The 18,684-nt window shown below is 37.0% G+C and overlaps 1 protein-coding gene across 12 annotated transcripts in view; it reads right to left on the reverse strand.

Moving 5' to 3' along the window:
- The window catches only part of Smg7 (SMG7 nonsense mediated mRNA decay factor), a 78,568-nt gene that overhangs the window by 37,405 nt on the left and 22,479 nt on the right, over positions 1–18,684 (reverse strand). For 8 of the 12 annotated variants that reach the window (XM_074047274.1, XM_074047273.1, XM_074047277.1 and 5 more), the window contains one exon: positions 6,196–6,334. The exons of 1 other annotated variant lie outside the window; for it this stretch is intronic. In XM_074047274.1, coding sequence (XP_073903375.1) covers positions 6,196–6,311 — 116 coding nt within the window. In that variant the 5' untranslated portion in view covers positions 6,312–6,334. Of the gene's footprint in view, positions 1–860; positions 965–6,195; positions 6,335–18,684 lie in introns of those variants that run through there. 3 more of the 12 variants (XM_074047279.1, XM_074047280.1, XM_074047278.1) reach the window with 3 other exon arrangements.

Below are 18,684 nucleotides of genomic sequence, written 5' to 3' on the forward strand. Positions count from 1 at the left end.
AATTTCGGACCTTCCCTCTCTAATGGGCCCTCTCGTCTCTTCAGCATTTAAACATGTCCAAGCCTCTCATACATTTTAAAACCTTCTGCCCCCATATTCCCCTCTAGCTTCTGCTTTTTTTTTTCTCCTCCCTTAAATTCTTGCCTGTATTAAAGAACTATAAAACTGGCTCATCCTCATCCTTCCCTCCTAAGTTCTCTTTCTAGTGTTTTGTTTTTTTAAGCCTTAGCAAATGTATCATGACTTTCTACTTTTAGAAGGCAGAAACCTGAAGTTTTCCATGACAACCTTCTCTTAAACCCCAATATGTACCAGTTCCAGAGAGCGTTATCTAACCTGCAAGAGATCCTGAATCTTCCCTTCACCACCTTTTCAGTCACACTCCTTCAAGTTATTTCCATCCCTTGTGTGGACTACTGCAAAGTTGTAATACTGTTTCCTCCACTTCACTCTTCTCCTTTCATTGTGTTCTCCCACTGCTACCACAGACTTTCTCTGAACTCTACTTCTACCACTCTTCTCTTTTCTCCTCCTTGATCACTACATTTCTGGCGTGACACCTCTTTCACAATCTGGGCCCATGTAAAGAAGAGTCCCTTGACTAGAAATATTCCCTCCCTTCATCTGGCTAATTATTATTCATTCTCTGAATCAGAACAATACTTCTGACTCAGATTCTGAACACTGCCCAGCTAGATTAAGGGCAATTTTACTTATGTTCCCAAAACATAAATAAAAAGTACAGTATGTATCATAGATTTTAAGAATGCACACCACTGCAACCCCTTGTCTATTAGCACACTGACTAGCACAGGAGCTCAATAAAGCTTTTTTTTTTTTTGAGACAGGGTCTCACTCACTATGTAGCCTAGGCTGACCTCAAATTCACAATCCTCTTGTTTCGGCCTCCCGAGTGCTGGGATTACAGATGTGTGCCACCATGCCTGTGGCAATAAACATTTTTCTGAAGAAGAAAGGAAAGGATAAAAATCATGTTCATATACTCTATTTAATGATCTCACTCATACGTAGACTCTAAAGAAGCAGAGAGTAGAAGAGTGCCTATCAGAGGCCGGAGAGGGTAAAGGTAGAGCGGGTAGGAAGATACTGGTTAATGGATACAAAGCTGCAGTTAGACAGGAGGAATAAATTCTGGTATTCTATTATATAGTAGGGTGATCATGGTTAACAATACTGTACCGAATATCTCAAAACAGCTGCAAGAGTGCATTTTGAATGTTTTCGCCACAAAGAAAAATGGTAAGTGTATGAGGTGATGAATATGCTAAATACCATGAGATTTGATTATTAACACAATACCCCATAAATATGTACAATTATGTACAAACTAAAATTAAAATTTAAAAAGGTAATTATATGAACTTGAGATTTCCACTTCAGAAAATAAGCTTTTTAAGGTGGGTGGGTGGCTCAAGTCTGTAATCCTAGCTATCTGGGAGGTGGAGGTAGGGAGGATAGAGGTTCAAGGTCAGCCTGGGTAAAAATTTGCAAGATCCCATCTCAACCACTGGCACACACCTGCTATCCAGCTCTGGTGGAAAAGCACAAATAGGAGGATCAAGGTCCAGGCCAGCCCAGGCAAAAAGCAAGACCCTATCTCAAAAATAACTACGCCAAATGATCTGTCAGAGTGGCTCAAGTGAGATAGAGCACCTGCCTAAAATTTTCTGTCAAAAAACTTTCTGACATGAGAATATAAAGTTTTTAAAATGTTTACTGTAAATACTGTTCAAAATAATTTATTACCTATTTTATAACAACTGTAAATTTTAGTCTCATTAAAATGTAAAGTGTATCTGCTTATTCTCTTATCCTTTACCAAGATATTTATGGCTTGTTTTGTTTTAAAAATTAAGCTTTCAAACAGAATCACAACAGGATGATATGGAGGAAAGCACAACCACAGGAGAACTGTCAATATAAATTGACTAAATGGTAACATCACATCAAATTCTACCATCCATACAGCCTAGTTTCACTGGTGACTCGAGGAGTCAACTTTTGCCATTAAAAAAAATCTTCATAAGGTTATACTGTCTTACATACCTCATACCCTATCCTGCCAAGGTTGCAACTGTCCCTTCTTTTCTCTCAAAATGGCATACTCTTGCTAATGAAGTATTAAGTTTCCTTCATAAAAGGAAAAATTAGTATATCCAAACAATTCTATTGGTTTTGCTAAAGACCTTCAACAGATAAACATTACAGTTTACAAGCTAATGCTTATATAAAGAGGCAAGAGATTTAATGCTTACTCTTGGCAGAGGGTATAGCAACATGAGTTCTTTTTTATTATGACTTTAAGTTGAATGAATTAGTTAAAAGGATGAATGAGCCAAGATCCCAAAGTTAAATCACCATGCCTTTAGTAATAAACAGCATTATTAAATACTTAGAAAATATAAAGCCCCCAGAATGTCAAATGCATTGTCTGAGGCATTAAATAAGAGAAATTAAGTACTTCTGCTAAGTAAGAAAAAAGAAAAATGATTAAAAGGCTGAAAAAGCATAGAACACTCACTGAAAAATAGGTTAAAAGCTAACAATCTAAAATAACACTCATGGAGACAACACATCATCAAGATCTATAGAAACATCTAATGTGTTCCTAAGTACACTGTAAAAGCACACTGTGTGCAGTACCTACTATTGCAGACATTTGTCCTAAGTGCTTCCCATAAAGTAATCACTTAATTATTGTCGCTATTACCCAAAGAAAGCCCAAGGAGCTAAAGTAGCATGCCAAGGTCGCAAATAAAAGTAGAAGTAGCATTTATACTCTGTCGGTTTGGTTCCAGAGTCTAGCTCCTACACACAGAAGTGGGGCTTTCCATACTTAACCATTTTATGATAATTTTTTAAATAATGTCCCCAGAGGGGGAGAAAAAAACAACTAAAACTTGGATAATCCTTATCAAATATCTTGATCATATAGCATGTATGTAACAAGGTAAGTTAACAAAGGATAATCTCTCTTAATATACAAGCTAAAATTCATGTTTAGAAATATAAAATGAGCTAGGGATGCATCTCAGTGGATACAGCACTTGCCTAGCGTGTACAAGGCCCTGGATTCAATCTTTAGCACAACCAAAATATAAAAGGAAATAAAGGGGGGGAGGTAATATATAAAATTCCACATCAGGACAAAAAATGAGAATCATTCTACCTAGAATTCCAGACTTCTATTCTATAAGCAGAATTCAGAAACAATTCTAAACTAACAGCTTTTAAGAAAAGGTAAATCCCTCTTTTTTATTTTGGGAGAAGAGAGTGGAATTTGCTGTTTTCTAAGCAAGAGCCATGATAGGTTTTTAATTTGTACTGTTAATTTGCTTTCATATTTCCACAGATTCCTAAGGAACAATTTGGGATAGTAACAATATTCATCAATTATAACCAGAAACAGAAGAATTTAATCATAATTACTTATGCCAAATAGGCCAGAAACACACAAACAATACGTCTAAGTCATCAGCAAATCTCATGGTATTAACCAGAGAAAAACAAATCATACTGCTGTTCTGTTGAATTTTACTCAGAAAAGAGAATCTAACATGTTGCACCTAAGGAGCTTTTCTCAGTACATCTTATAAAAATATTAACTTTCTTTCTTTCTATGGCACTTTACATTTTATCAAATCTCCTGACACTCCAGTGCTCTACACTACAACATTCACTGCTGTAGTCTTTGAAAATGTGTATCTGGTTTTGTTAAGGGCCGATTCTCACCTGGGAATTTCAAGGCCGAGAAAGCAAAAGAACACAACAATAAAAAGCAATCTAAGTCATGAGTGAGGCAGTGTGGTGCATGCAATTCAAGAGAGAAAGCCACAAATGGCGAAGCTAGAGAAGCAAGGGAGACGACAGACTGTGAGAAGACTTGCATGACATGTCAAGGAATTCAAATCCTGTCCTTTAATAGGAAACCAATGCTGAATTTCAAGTAAGAGTGTAACACTGCTAGATTTGCTTTTTTTTTTTTTTTAAATCACTACAAGATGTATAAAAGATAGATTTTAAAAGGTCAAGACTGGAAATCAGACAGTGTTAATACAGATAAATTAAAAACTCAGATTCAAGAAAGACCCAGAGTTAAACTAGCAGAGAGAGGAGATAAAGCAGATGAGAGTCTAAAAATGGGTAGAGTTGGATACCTGAGAAGGTAGAGCTGTGTAGGCAGGGATTTAGAGATGAGAGTTGCTATAAGACAAGTTACATAAAAGAACCTAAGTGACCCAAGAATATGACCAAATAACTTTTGCTAATCTGGTTACTAACTGGTTAACCAGGTATCCCTTTCCCCTACTGCTTCACAGGATCCTTTCTTAAGTTGCACACTTGGTTGAAGAGTAAAATGTTTCAAGGTAGAAGTCAAAAATCCTAGGTCTTCTACCATCACATAATGCTAAGTGAAACAGATAAACTACATGTCATGAAGAGTACATTTTTAGTGTGAATAGAAAATAAAACCAAAGATAGAAGAAAATTACAAAAGAACTGAGTCAAGCTATTTTTTACTTTTTTGCTTCTCTCTAAACATTCCTTCTGATTACATTTATTATTTCACAAATACTATTTTAAAAAATTGGACCAGATAACGCATTAAGCAAACTATAAATTATAGAAATGCTATGATTAGATAATAGACTTTAAATCTATACACTAACAGATGAAAGTTCACTAATAGCCTAATAATACAATTTGATAACTAATTATTTTCCAGGTCTTGTTTTCATGCTTTCATCTATTATAAAAAATACTTTCTCTCTCTCTCTTTTTTTTTTTTGGCAGTACTAGGCTAGGTTTTGAACTCAGGGATTCACAATTGCTAGGCAGGCACTCTACTGCATGAGCCGAGAAGCTCCTAGCCTCTTTTTGCTCTGGTTATTTTTTGAGGTAAGATTTCACTGTATGCTAGGGCTAGCCTACATATGCTGGGATGACAGGTGTGCATCATCATCACAGCTAGCCTTTTCTATTGAGATGAGGTCTATGTGAACTTTTTTCCTGGGCTGGCCTGGAACCTCAATCTTCCTGATCTCAGCCTCCCATGTAACTAGGATGACAGACGCATGTTCGTTACTGTGCCCAGTTATCAGTTGAGATGGGGTCTTGCTAACTTTTTGCCTAATCTGGCCTCGAACCACAATCCTGCCATTCTCCTCTTCCAGAGTAGCTAGGATTATAGGCATGAGCCACTGGCTCCTGGATCTATTATAAAATCTTTAAAGCTCTCTGGGGTAGAGGCAGGACAAAGTTCCAGACCAGACTGGGCTTCACAGCCAGACTCTGTCTCAATAAAATGAAGGGCTGGGGATACAGCGTGGTGGTAGAGTGCTTGACAGCAGGCCCAATGCACTGGGATCACTGAAAAAGAGCTTTAAATCTCATAGGAACTCTATCAGGGAAGTAGTAAGACGTCCATTTTGTTGATGAGGAAACAAAAACACAGAAAGATGAAATAACACGCCCAAGGTCACACAACTAGGAAGTGGCAGAACCAAAGCTCATAGAGCATTATACAATAAAGCAGGTCTTCTGAAATAACCTGGTTATAGGTGTTTAACACAGTATCAATTTGTAGGGGCAACTATCAGGTGATATCAGGTCAGTTAAAAGCCTACCTCTCTAAGACTAAGAATCTCCAAATGCTCAGTCATTGTAGGATGTTGTAACAAGAGATACTTACTCACCATGCAGAAGAGTGTTCCTGTAACACATTACCATACATCTGTTTCTAGAGGTATTCGGGAGGCTTAATTGCATCCATGCTGACAACACAGAACAGAGCTGGATGCTTCCTGAGCTCAAATAAATTATTACATATGTAACCAAAAGAGGATAATCTACAAGATGGACCACATGTCTCTAGGCTTACAAATATTCAGAGACCTCATATATAAGCATACAAATTCCTTAAATTTACATCAATAATTAAAATTTCCCTGGACCACTAGATATAAATGCTAGGCTAAAGTTCACATAAAGCCACATTAAATAAAAAAAAAAAAAAAAAACCCCAAAAACCAAAACTTTAGCATGCCCCTCCCCCATCTTGGCCAGAATCAAATTCTCCAGAAAGTCTTTAATTTTTCTATTAATATGAATACTTTAACATACATCTCTAAAATGAATAAACCATGTAGAAATCCCTTGTAATTTTTATCCTACCTAATATTACTTGATTTCAGATGCTCCTCTGATTTCAAGTTTTCGGTCCTCATCTGGGACTTAAATGAAACGTTTTCTCCCACAATGACTATCTGCAAGAACATCCAATTTCTCATAAGGTAGAATGGTTTAAGACATTCTAGATAGAGGAGAGGAGGAAAATATGAGTTAACTCACAAAAACAGAAAAACTCTGGAATACAATTTTTTCTTTATTTGAAGCGATTTAATAAGAAAAGCAAAGGGAAAATAGCAACTTTTTTTTTCCTTTTTACATTTAGTTATTAGAACGTACCTTTTAAAATTATTTCAGGTATTTCTAACAGATTTTAGTTAAGCCCAAATTGTTGTCCTAATCTGTCTCACTGCCTGAAAGCTAAGTGAGCTCTACAGGACAAATACAAGTTACCCAGCGGGGATCTTACAGGAGCAGGTGACAATGCCCTGTAGAACACAAACACAGATGGACTCCATACAGAAAGGAAAACATGTAAAGCAATTAAGCCACAATTATAGGTGGGGTATGAATAGTGTTTTAATTTAAGCTCAGCTGAAAATGTCAGGGTTTTACATTTTCATCCATTCACGAACAATATTTTATCATTTTTATATGCTAGATATTGCATTAAGGTCTGAGAAGTCCCTGCTATGGATTTAAAATCTAATGTACAGACAGACTGACAAAAAAGGCAATAGAAGCAGTGGCTAAAAGCATGGGCTTGGGAATAACTCTGCAATCCACAGTATGCCGGGAAGTATGCCACAGGAAAAACAGCACAATTTTTGGGATATATTAATTTAACTCAAAGATTTGGACAAAGTAAGTAATTACTGGGTACTGGTCATGGTTTACACTTACAACTATTGTATGCCAGCTATCTCACAGAATGGGAGCATAACACAATAGGCTGTTGAGTGTCTTAGACTCTCTGGGTTCAAATCAAGCTCTGCCACTTGCTAGCTATGTAACATAAGGTAAATTACATCTCCATGCTCCAGTTTTGGTAGAAGTAAGATGAAGATAATAAAATAAGGATGCCATTTCAACAAACAAGTCAGGCATGGTGGGGCATACGTGTAATCCCAGCTACTCAAGAGGCATAGGTAGGAGGATTGAGGTCCCAAGCGGCCCCTGGGCTAAAATGTGAGACCCTATCCAGAAAATAAAAGCAAAAAAGGCTGGAAGTCCTTAAAAAAAAAAAACAATCATCTGAGGACTGGAGACATGGCTCAACAGCACCTGCCTAGCAAGTGCAAGGCCCTGAGATCAAACCCCATGACCCCCCAAAAAAGAAAGAAAGAAAATAATAGAATTAAAACAATTAGTAAGCTCTCAAAACATGATAGCTATCATTGTCATTACCATCATTTATCATTATACTCCTCTCAACAACCCAAAAGGGTAAATGCCATTATCTACATCTATAAATTAGAAAGTTGAGGTTACAAACGCATACTAATCAATTCTAGAATAGAACATAAAGCTTTTCATAACTGCTAACAATAAGACACATCTTAAGAGAAATTTCAAACACGCAGCTGTGACTTTGTTGCCATACTTTCAAAGCATATTGTCACTATCAATGTCTTATAACTTCAGTGGGAAAGAGTGAGATAATCCATTATAAAGCCCACATTTCTTAGTATAGTGTACACGATCCCACAACTTCCCGTTTTCACCTGATGACCCAATGAATCCCTGTTACTCTTAGTTCCTTGGTATTTGTCCCTTGGTGTCTTTATCTGTGCTCTTATACTCAATCTGGCATGCATTCCCATTTCTCTCCTTGTCTGGTTATCTTCTCGTTATTTCACAACTCAGCAACCCCTGCAAGACAGCCTTGGTTTGGCCAAGTACTGGCAGTGCATCTTAGTGACCACTTTTATTACAGCACTACAAGGAAGTCATTTATTGACATATCTCCACCACTAAAGACTACTCAACCTTGTATATATCCAGTACCTAACAATGCCTACTGTACTAAGCTTGCTCAAATAAACTTAGTTTGGACTAAACAGTCTCTCAAAGATCAGGATTATAAAAATTCAGGGTTACTCAAATCTTGACAGTTGTTTCAAAATCTTTCAGAAAAAAAAAAAACACAAAGTTTTTTTAACTGAAAAGGAGTAGCAAACTTCTTTTCAAATCCAGAAAAAGTCACCATTTTATAAAGTCATTAGAGTAAGAGATGATCATTTACTTGGATCTCTCAAAGTCAGATTGTTTTCATCATAGTGAAATCTATTTAGTGTACACAGAAAAACAAAATTGGAAACCTCTAATAGAACATGAGTAAAGTTCTAACAACCCAATTTAAAATTTTTTATTTTGTTTTATTTTGGGAGGGTAGCACAGGGGTTTGAACTCAGGGTCCTATGCTTGCTAGACAGTTTACAGTATCACTTGAGCTACACCCCTACAACCCAAATGGTTGAGAAATTTGGATTAAGTCATCAACAATAGGGAAGCTATTTGTTCTCATCTCAATTTTTACATTAGAAGCGGTATTCCATCCAGGACTGGAGGTGTGGCTCAAGTAGTACAGTGTCTGTCAGGCAAGCATCAAGGCCCAGAATTCAAAGCCCATACTGGGGGGAGGGGAGGAAGGTATTCCAAAGCAATGGCTCTCTTCCTTTCTTCCAGAAGTGGGAACTTACCTTCTATTCTTGCAGTCTCACCCCTAGGTTACATTCTCTGAAATGTGGCATGGCCATCTTACAACAGACTGCCAGATCAAGAATTCTATCTTCACGACGGCACTGTTACTTATCTTTCCTGCTATAATTAGTCTAAATGGTCCAATGTTCAACTATGTCCAGGCCTTCAGGTTTCTCTCTCAGGATCCAGACCTGCGGGAAGGATACCTATTGTGTCTGGCCTCTCTGTGATATTCTTAGATGATCCTTAGCTCTCTCTATTCCACTGTGCTGCCCTATACAGTGCCCTGGTCTTTCTTCCTCCTCCTCCCAGCACTGTCCATGTGGTTTCTCCCATCCATCTTATAGGACTAGTTCATTTGGTACTGGTCAAAAGGGGCTCTAGATCTGTTTCAATGCATTCATTCTCCACATTTAAAACTCCACAAAGGTCTAACGGGTCATGTCCTGACTCTCCAATATGTTTCCAAGAATTTAAAACCCTTTCCTGGTTTTCTTGACTTCATCCTTTTGCTTTCTACCTGGAGGGAGAGTCTTTTACCCTCTTCAGACATTTCTTTTTCCTTTTTGTGATACTGATTAATGTCCAGGCCAATTCACAAGTCTTCTAATCAGAAATTAGAACAGGGAACAGGCCAAATTTGGGAGAGCCCCTGACACTGGTTCTAACCTCTTTGGTTTCTGGCGGCCCAAACAAAAGAAAACAGGAAATTTCCCATTTGTTTGTTCTGTGTTTGTATATGTTACATGGCTTTATGTTCCACCTAAAAGTCCTTTGGAAAAACCTTTCACAGGAAAATGCCACCACTGCCATCTCTGCCATGATGCTGGGATGGCAGAGAGGAGCTCTGCACCATCTTGTTTCCTCATAGGGAGAACTGTGATTAACCTACGGCTAAAAGGTCTAAGAATGCTCTAAATTAACATTATTATTTATAGGTGTCATTTCTGTACATAAATCTATCAAACATTGGGCAAAAACTTCTTTTGCCCTGGAATTCCAGAAAACTGACTAATTTGGCCAATTTTCAGGGTGTTTTTCATTTTTATGTGTACTTCAGTCTTGGGATGCCTAATTTAAAATGTTTATGTGTATGTGTGTATAAACATTCAAAATGGTTACCTTATCTCAATCAGATCTAGTTAAAATGCAGACATTGAGGAATTAACTCTCAGGTGTAAACAAAGGGAAAAAGTGGCCATTTTAAAAATCAAATTACCAAAAGGGATCCTGAAATCTGGTTGTTTGGATTAACTGGTCTTAATCTGCCTCTTACAAAACATGGATCTATTAACAAATGTTTTTGTAAATTATTACTGTATAAAAAGTTTGCTTTGTTTCCTGTTTCTTCAATGATAATACAAGACTACTAAGAGTTTTATTTTATTGGGAAAAATTTTGTCTGATTTCAAGAAACAAATTAAGAAGAGGCAGAAGGGAATCAGCAAGCAGTAAAGATACAGGAAGGACGAGAATATATTTTTAAAAAGAAGATTAAAGGGAAAGAGAAATACTTTTGGATAAGAAAAGATTTTGTAAAGTGAACTTTGTCCTAAAGGACTGCTCCAAAATGGAAACACAGGATAGGACAAAAACCAGAGGGCTCAGAAAAAGTTTGAAAGCATAAGCTGGTCTTAAGTATATAAAAGATGGAACTTATAAAACATTTATGTGTGTGTGACTTAAGTTGGCTATAATTTGAGTTGTCTAAGGATTTTCCAAAATAAAAATTTCTAAAATAAACTAACACTCAATTCCCTTTGTCTTTAACAATGAAGCTATCGTAAGATTGTTCTACTCTTAGTAACATTTGCAAGAAGTAAGCTTAAAGGAGTGATTTTTATTTTATCTCCAAAGGAAAAAGCTAAATTAATGTGCATGACATCTGTGTAGCAGTGATACCAATTGCTGCTAGATCCCTTGTATGCTAAATGTCTTTCTGTTCCCCAAGTATGTAAGACTTCTAAAATACAAAACTTAGGGAAATACTTTACCATGCTGCTGCCCTCTAAATTAAAATCTCTGCAGGCTTATGTCCAGATGTTCCTAACTGCAACACAGAAAACTTAATGTACCCCAGGTAAGCCCAGGCTAGGACCCACTCCTTTTAAACCTCTCTGTTGCTTAAATTTGGAGAAAAGGGTCTTACTGGTACTGACTCTCATCTGACCTGTCACTCCCCTCCACTGTGACATCAAATCAGACCACAACATCTCATTATGGCAATGAGGGACCATTCAGATACAATGAAAAGAAAGCTGTTCACACAAGAGGGAAACTGTCAGATTGCAAATGGAGTCAGTTGTGCCCTGCCCATCCAAAAGCAAGTAAAGAGGCATCAGAAAGAAGTGGCTCATAAGCATGATTATCTGCTACCCATGCCTGTCTACCTTCCAACTGGACAGGAACTTATACTCTTGCCTTTCTATCACCCACTATTTCTCCAGGAGAAATCCAGATGTTCCATATTAAATCTTAATGTGTGTGTTTTTTAATTGAGTTAGAAAAAGAAACAGCAAACAGTTCTTAGTAGTATACTGTAAAGCACCAAATAAACTCAAATTAGGGAAAAACAAACTTCAACTTCCTAACTTGGAGTAGGTAGATAACATGGGTGATTGCCAAGAATGAAACAGCTAGCAGCATATTTAAGACACCGTCTGGTTTAATTAAAAAAAAAAATCAAAAAACAATGAATTATTATGGTACATGAGGTATATTCTCTACTTCTAGGTAGTCTCTGAAATTAAAAAAAAAAAAAACCAAAAATCAAATTTGAATTTTCCATTAAAGAAAAATTGGTTAGTCCATACTTTCCAGCAATACTAGTTTTATCCAGACAATTTCTTTTTTTTTTCTTGATTATTTTCTTATTTGACAAAAGAACTGGGGGCTATAAGCAAATAATTTAACCTGATACAGAGCCCTAAGGTAGATTATTACTGGCCCCTTGTGAATCACATACTTCCTGGCATCTGCACCCCCACGAAATTCCTTCATATACTGACTTTGGGCGTGGCCATGTGATTTACTTGGTTAACTGGATTTCAGCAAAGGTGACACAGAGACTTGATAAGCATTTGAGCTTGCTTTCTTGTAACACCATCTACACAGTATGAATCTGAGGTAAGAGAGCACCTAGAAAGAGAACTCTGGTTTTCTCAACTAGTACAATCCCAATTGAGGGCTCAGACATTTGAATGAATTGAATGAGAGATGGGGGACCCTTGAGCAAAATCTGTAGACATTTTGAGGGAACACATTGTTCTAACTTAGATTTTAACAGGTTCCACCTGGCTGCTATGTTACACATTGACTGGCAGGAATGAAGGTGATAAGGTGAGGTCAGACTCTGACCCATAACACTTTTCAGAAGACTGAAAAAAGAGAATCGAAGATGAGTCCATGGCTTTCAGTTTAAAAAACTGGAAGGGAGGATTGAGCCTTTACTAATATGGGGAAGATAGTAGAAGTAGGTCTGAGAGAAGAGTTCATCTGGGGACAGCAATGCTTGGTATTTGGTGTTATATAAGCACCTGCCATTATTTTTGATAGTGATGATAAGTTTGAGATAATTATTAGACATCCAAAGGAATGTAATTAGTAGTTTATTAAAGAGTCTGTGGTTTAGAGGAAGGGTGGGGAGTACTGATAGCCATTTGGGAGTCAACAGCACATAGACAAAAGTTAAAGCCCAGGACGACATTATTAAAAGAGTGAATACAGGAGTACAGCAGTCTGAGAAGGAAAGAGAAAGCAGACTTAAGAACCAGAGAGACAGGAGATAAATGTTGAACATGGTTGTCCTGGAAGCCAAATGAGGAAAGAACTTCAAGAAAAGAGGACAGAATCAATAAATTCTGGCACATAATGTAAAATGAGGCCTGAGAAATTACCACTGGATAATGTGAAGATCATTAAAGATCTTGTTAAAAACAATTTTATTGGAGAATAGAGGCATAGGCCCATGAGCTGACTTCAAGAGAGAATGAGAGGAGAAGAACTGAGATGAGCTAAGGTTATATGACTATGTCTAAGGAAGAAAAGAGGCAGTAGCTGAAGGGAAGTACGAAGGTCAAAAAGGTTTTCTAGATGGATATGTAACAACATGGTCTTTAATAAGACCAAACAGGATATGTAACAACTCAGGAAAGATTCAAGGGAGAAAAAAAATGGGTGAAAACAGAATCTCCTGAAGGCCACAGGGCCTTATTTAAATATTATGTATGGGTGGGTATGGTGTCACACACCTGTAATCCCAACTACTTGAGAAACTGAGGCAAGAGGATCACAAGTTCAAGATTAGCTTGGGCTATATTGTGAGTTCAAGGCCAGTACAGGAACTTAGCAAGACCCTGTCTTAAAATAAAAATTAAAAATTTTAAATTTTATCTAAAAAAACCAAAAAGGCCAGGCATAGTGGCTCATGTAGCTCAAGTCTGTAATCCCAGCTATTCAGGACAGAAACTGGGAGGATCACAGTTCAAGGCCAATCTGAGCAAAAAAGTCAGCAAGACCCCATCTCAACAAATAAGTTGGGCAGGGGTATACATGTCTACAATCCCAGCTATGCAGGAAGCAAAGGTAAGAGACTCATGGTCTGAGATTGGCCCTGGGCAAAACTGCAATACCCTATCCAAAAAACAACCAAAGCAGAAAAAGGGTGGGGGACATGGCTCAAGTGGCAGAGTGAGTGCCTGCCTAGCATGTATGAGGCTGAGTTCAAACCCCAGTACCACCAAAAGGGGAGTGGACTCAGTAGTAGGTTCAGACCCTGGTACCATAATACACACAAACATACATACATACATATGTGGAAAAGGGGAAAACCAGTTTCTGAATAGAAGAATAAAATTAATGGTGAATATAGACAGGAGGAATTACTGAGGGCCTACAAAACATCAAAACTAGTAATTACAACTAGTAATTACTGAGGGCCTACAAAACATCAAGTAAAATACATAACACATTCAGAGTTTAATTTTCATAGCAACCTGAAACGTTTCTGATTTTATAAAGATATAAGAACTAGATTTTAGAGAACTTCTCCAAGGCCACAAATATATTAAATGCTAGGAATGTGATTCAAATCCAGAACTCTGGAACATAAAATTTTCCCATTTATAATGTGTAAGAAACCTAAATTTTTTAACACTTTATACATTCAAAGCTTAATTATAAGCATCTTATTTCTTATGACTTATTCCAAGTTTGCCTTTGAACAGCATAAAACCCATCCACATCCTCTTTCTTTTCCTTAAACCTGCAGGAAATTTTCATGGTTTTAGCTTTTAGTGTAAGTTCTTTCAGGAGATGTCTCTCTAGCTCTTCCCAATCTCTCTTCTTCCCCAACACAGTGCAAAACAAATCCTAACTGTAGAAAATTTTGATTGAGACAATTACCAGATAGACAGGTTTCCTGTAATTGCTTGCATAAATAACACAGGAAAAAGAAATACACATAGACTTCAATGGCAATTGTACAATGTTCCTTTAAGTAACTCTAAGTTACCATTACAAGTAATTTTTTCTACAGAATAGGACCAAAACTGCTCACAGAAAAGTTTTTGACTGTATGATTAAAGGTGGGTTGCAAATCTTTATGCTATGTTACTTTTGTTGGTAGTATCTAAGATATAAAGTTATCAGACAAATTGTATTATATCATCCCATACTGTTACTCAAAATGACATAAATTAAAGTCTTTGTTATTCTAACATCACTCAAAATTCATATTTTCTAAACAAGAAAAAATATAGTCTCTTAGTTGCTAAATATGCAGTAATAAGCAATGTACAACTCTGTACTGTATTAACAAAATCAAACTGCCAGTTCACTTGGGCAACTGACCCCAAAAAGAGTATCTCAAGTTATTTTTTAAAGAACAGGTTAAAAAAACAAGGACCATGTATTTTTGAAAAAAGAGTTACAGCTTCAAAGTACTGAAAGAAGAAAAAGGAAAATTCAATCTATGCTGTGAGCCAAATGAAAATGGAAACATACAAAATGTGTAGGATGCAATAAAAGCAGTGCTGAGTGGTATTTATAGCTTTAAGTGCTTATATTAAAATAGGAAGGTCTAAAAGCACTGATCTAAGCATCTACTTTAAGAAGCTATGAAAAAGAACAACATATTAAGCCCACAGCAAGCAGAAGGAAGGAAAAAATAAAGAGAAGAAAACAAAGACAGAAAATAAGTGAAAGCCAAAATCTGATTCTTTGGAAACATCTATAATTCTTCCCAAACTGATCTATAATTACAATACAATTCCAATCAAAACTGTAGTAAGCAGCTTGATAGAAACTGGCAGGATGATTTTCAAAGTCATCTGGAAATGCTAGCACCCAGAATGGCTGAAACAATTTTCGAAAAGAATGGAGAACTGCTACTATCTGATTTCAAAGCCTGATGAAGAGCAATGGTGATCAAGGGACTATAAGAGCAGACAAGACAGATCAATGGGACAGGTGAGAAATAAACTTGGCTACTGATGCATTTAAAAGTATGCACACACACACACACGTGCACTAAGGAACTTAAAGGGGAAAAATAATTTGCTCAACAGATGATGCTGAAACAACATGATGAAAAAATTTTAAAGTAGAAACAGCTTAACCTCAAACAATACATCATAACATACAAAAACGTTAATTCAAAATTGATCATGGTCTTAATCTACATTTCTAGAAAATTTAGGAGTAAATTTTTACTACCTGCTGTGGTCTGAATGTTTACATCTCCAAAAGGCATGCTGAAACAATCTTCAACTGCTGCCTTTAAAAGCTGGTTAGACCACGATGGCCTAATCACCTGTGGATGGCTTTAGAGCCTGATAAGGAGCCAGAGAGAACTAGCTAGGCTCTTTTTTTGCCTTCTTGTCCCTTTCTGCCATGTACACAGCATGCATCCCCTTTGGAGGATGCAGCAGCAAGGTACCATCTTGGAAGTAAAGACCATGCCCTCAAGACACTAAGTGCCTGCTTTGCAAATGCAAAGAAGCCCTGAGTTCAAATCCCAATTCCACAAAAAACAGTAACAAAAAGAATTCTTAGCTAAGATTCAATAAAACAAATTGGGTTTGTCAATATTTAAAAGACACAACAACGGCCAAACATGGTAGTAAAGCCTATAATCCCAGTACTCAGAAGATTGAGGTAGGAGGATCGTAAGTTCAAGGTCAGCCTAAAGTACACAGATATTGCCTTAAAAAGGGGGAGGGGCACATTAACAATTACCTGGTCTTGGTCACTGTCCTATGGTTATCAAAATAACCATTAAGTTTATCTATGTAAAATGTATAAGAGAGCCCTCTGAACAATTTTTTCAACTAGTTTGTAACTAAAAATATTTTAAAATAAAAACTTTAAAATAAGCAAAACAAGAGACATTAAGAAACTGAAGAAGCCACAAGTGGGAAGATATATATACATATATGCACATACCTGTTTGCATGTGCATGTGTATATATATTCATATATATATGTATATGAATGAAAGTGTATTGGATATGTGCATATATTTTGGGTGAAACTCCTTTGTGTGTACATACACAGACACACACAAAGGGTATGCATCAAAAGATACATAGTCATGTGTCACTTAACAATGGAATATGTTCTCAGAAATGTATTGTCAGGCAATTTTGTTGTAGTGTGAACATCACAGAATGTACTCAACAAACCTAGATGAAAAGCCTACTACATATCTGGCTGTACAGTACAACATACAGTTTTGTAACTTACAAAACTACTTTAGTATTCAGTACACTACCATGCTACATGAAATACTGTAAGCAACTAACAAAACGGCAAGTATTTGTGCATCTACATATACGTAAACACAGAACAGGGAGAGTAAAAACACTAAGTAATGGGAATTTTTCAGCTTCAGTATAATTTGACTGGACCACTGTTGTATATACAGCCGAGCACTGGCTGAAATGTCACCATGTAGCACACGATTATATGTGCACATACACATGAAAGCGTATGTCTACAAAAAGGTTTTTGCAGTGTATTTCTAAAAGCTTTACTCACAATAACAAAAAACTGGAAACCACCCAAAGGTTCAGCAAAAGCGAAGAGAGAAACTGGTATACTCATGTGATCATGTGATGGAATACAATTCCACAATAAACAATGTATGCAACAATGTGAATTAAGCTCTTGGCATTGTTTACCCTAAGCAAAAAAATACAGACACAAGACTATATGGTATATTGCCAAGCATGGGGGGTTCATACCTGCCATTTCAGCACTCAGGAGGCTGAAAGCAGGAGAATCAAAAGTTCAAGGCCAGTGGGCTACATAGAGAGTTGGAAGGCCAGCCTGGACTACATAGCAAGACTCTAGCTCAAAAACAGAGTACATACTGTATTATTTCACTTATGAAGTCCTGTGGCAAGCAAAAGGAATCAATAGCGTTAAAAATTAGATGAATGACATGCCTGAGTCATTAAAATTAAGTGGGTCAGGGACTAACTATAAAAGGGCCTGAGAGAACTTTTTGGAGATTTGGAAATTTCCTATGTATTGATTAGGGTGGTGGTTACAAGGATATTTGTAAAAATTCCTAACTATCTTAACTATCTACTTAAAATGAAATGCATTTTATTACAGAGTTAATTTGATTAAAAATAATCTACACTGAAGCTGAGGGTATAGCTCAATGGTAGAGTGCTGGCCTAATATGCATGAGGTCTTGGGTTTAATCCCCAGTACAACACAACACAACACAACACAACACAACACAACACAACACAACACAACACAACACAACACAACACAACACAACACAACACACACACACACACACACACACACGAGGTTTCTTTTCAGTTCCTGGCTCCTAACTTCATCAAACTGTGTGACCTGTGCTATCTCCAGGCAGATGGTGTCAGAACTGAAATGGATTAGAAGATATTGGGCTGGTGTTTCCAGATGAATGGTCTGCTTGCTGGTAGGGAGGCACCTCCATACCTTTTAAATCACGGAAGTCTTCTATCTCAATTGTAAGGTGACAACAGAGGAAAAGCTGTCAGTTTGGTTGTTTTTTAAACACAATGCTTAATCCAAATAAAATGCACAAACTGTAATACATAAAATGCATATTCTACATTCATATAAAAATTTGAAGGTGTTAACAGTAGTGATGGTAATGTAACATTATCACATTTTCCCTCAGTGTTCTAGTTTTATTAAATGTACACATACATTTTTAATAATAAAGGATTACTGAAAGTCATTAAGAGGAAGCTGTGCCAGGCACTGGTGGCTTATGCCTGTGATCCTAGCTATTTGGGAGGCTGAAATTGGGAGGATCGAGGTTCAAGGCCAGATCGTGCGAGCAGTTCAAGAGACCCTCATCTCCAAAATAACCAGAGCAAAATGGGCTGGTTTGGCTCAAGGGGTAGAGCGTCTACTTTGAAAACACCAAGCCCTGAGTTCAAAACCTAGTACCACCAAAAAAAAAAAAAAAAAAAAAAAAAAAGAATGGAAGTTGGCTTTTACTGTCATTTAGTACCAGTTTTCCAAGGACATGGCTCTGCTACCCTTACACAGCTGTCCCTTGGTACCCACACAAAGGACTCTCCATCAGACGGTGAAATCCAGAGGCTCAAGTCCCTCATATAAAAGACTAGTATTTGCATATAACCTTCCTGCATCGTTTAAATCATCTCTAGATCACAACAAGAAAAGTTCGTACATGTTCAGTAGAAACGAAATTTGGGGGGGGGTTGGCGCTGGGAACTGAACTTGACCTCATGTACGTACTCTACACTGAGCTACACCCCAATGCCAAAACACAAATTTTTTTTCCTGCATATTTTT

The sequence above is a fragment of the Castor canadensis genome, chromosome 11 (assembly GCF_047511655.1).
Source record: "Castor canadensis chromosome 11, mCasCan1.hap1v2, whole genome shotgun sequence".
NCBI classification, from domain to species: Eukaryota; Metazoa; Chordata; class Mammalia; order Rodentia; family Castoridae; genus Castor; species Castor canadensis.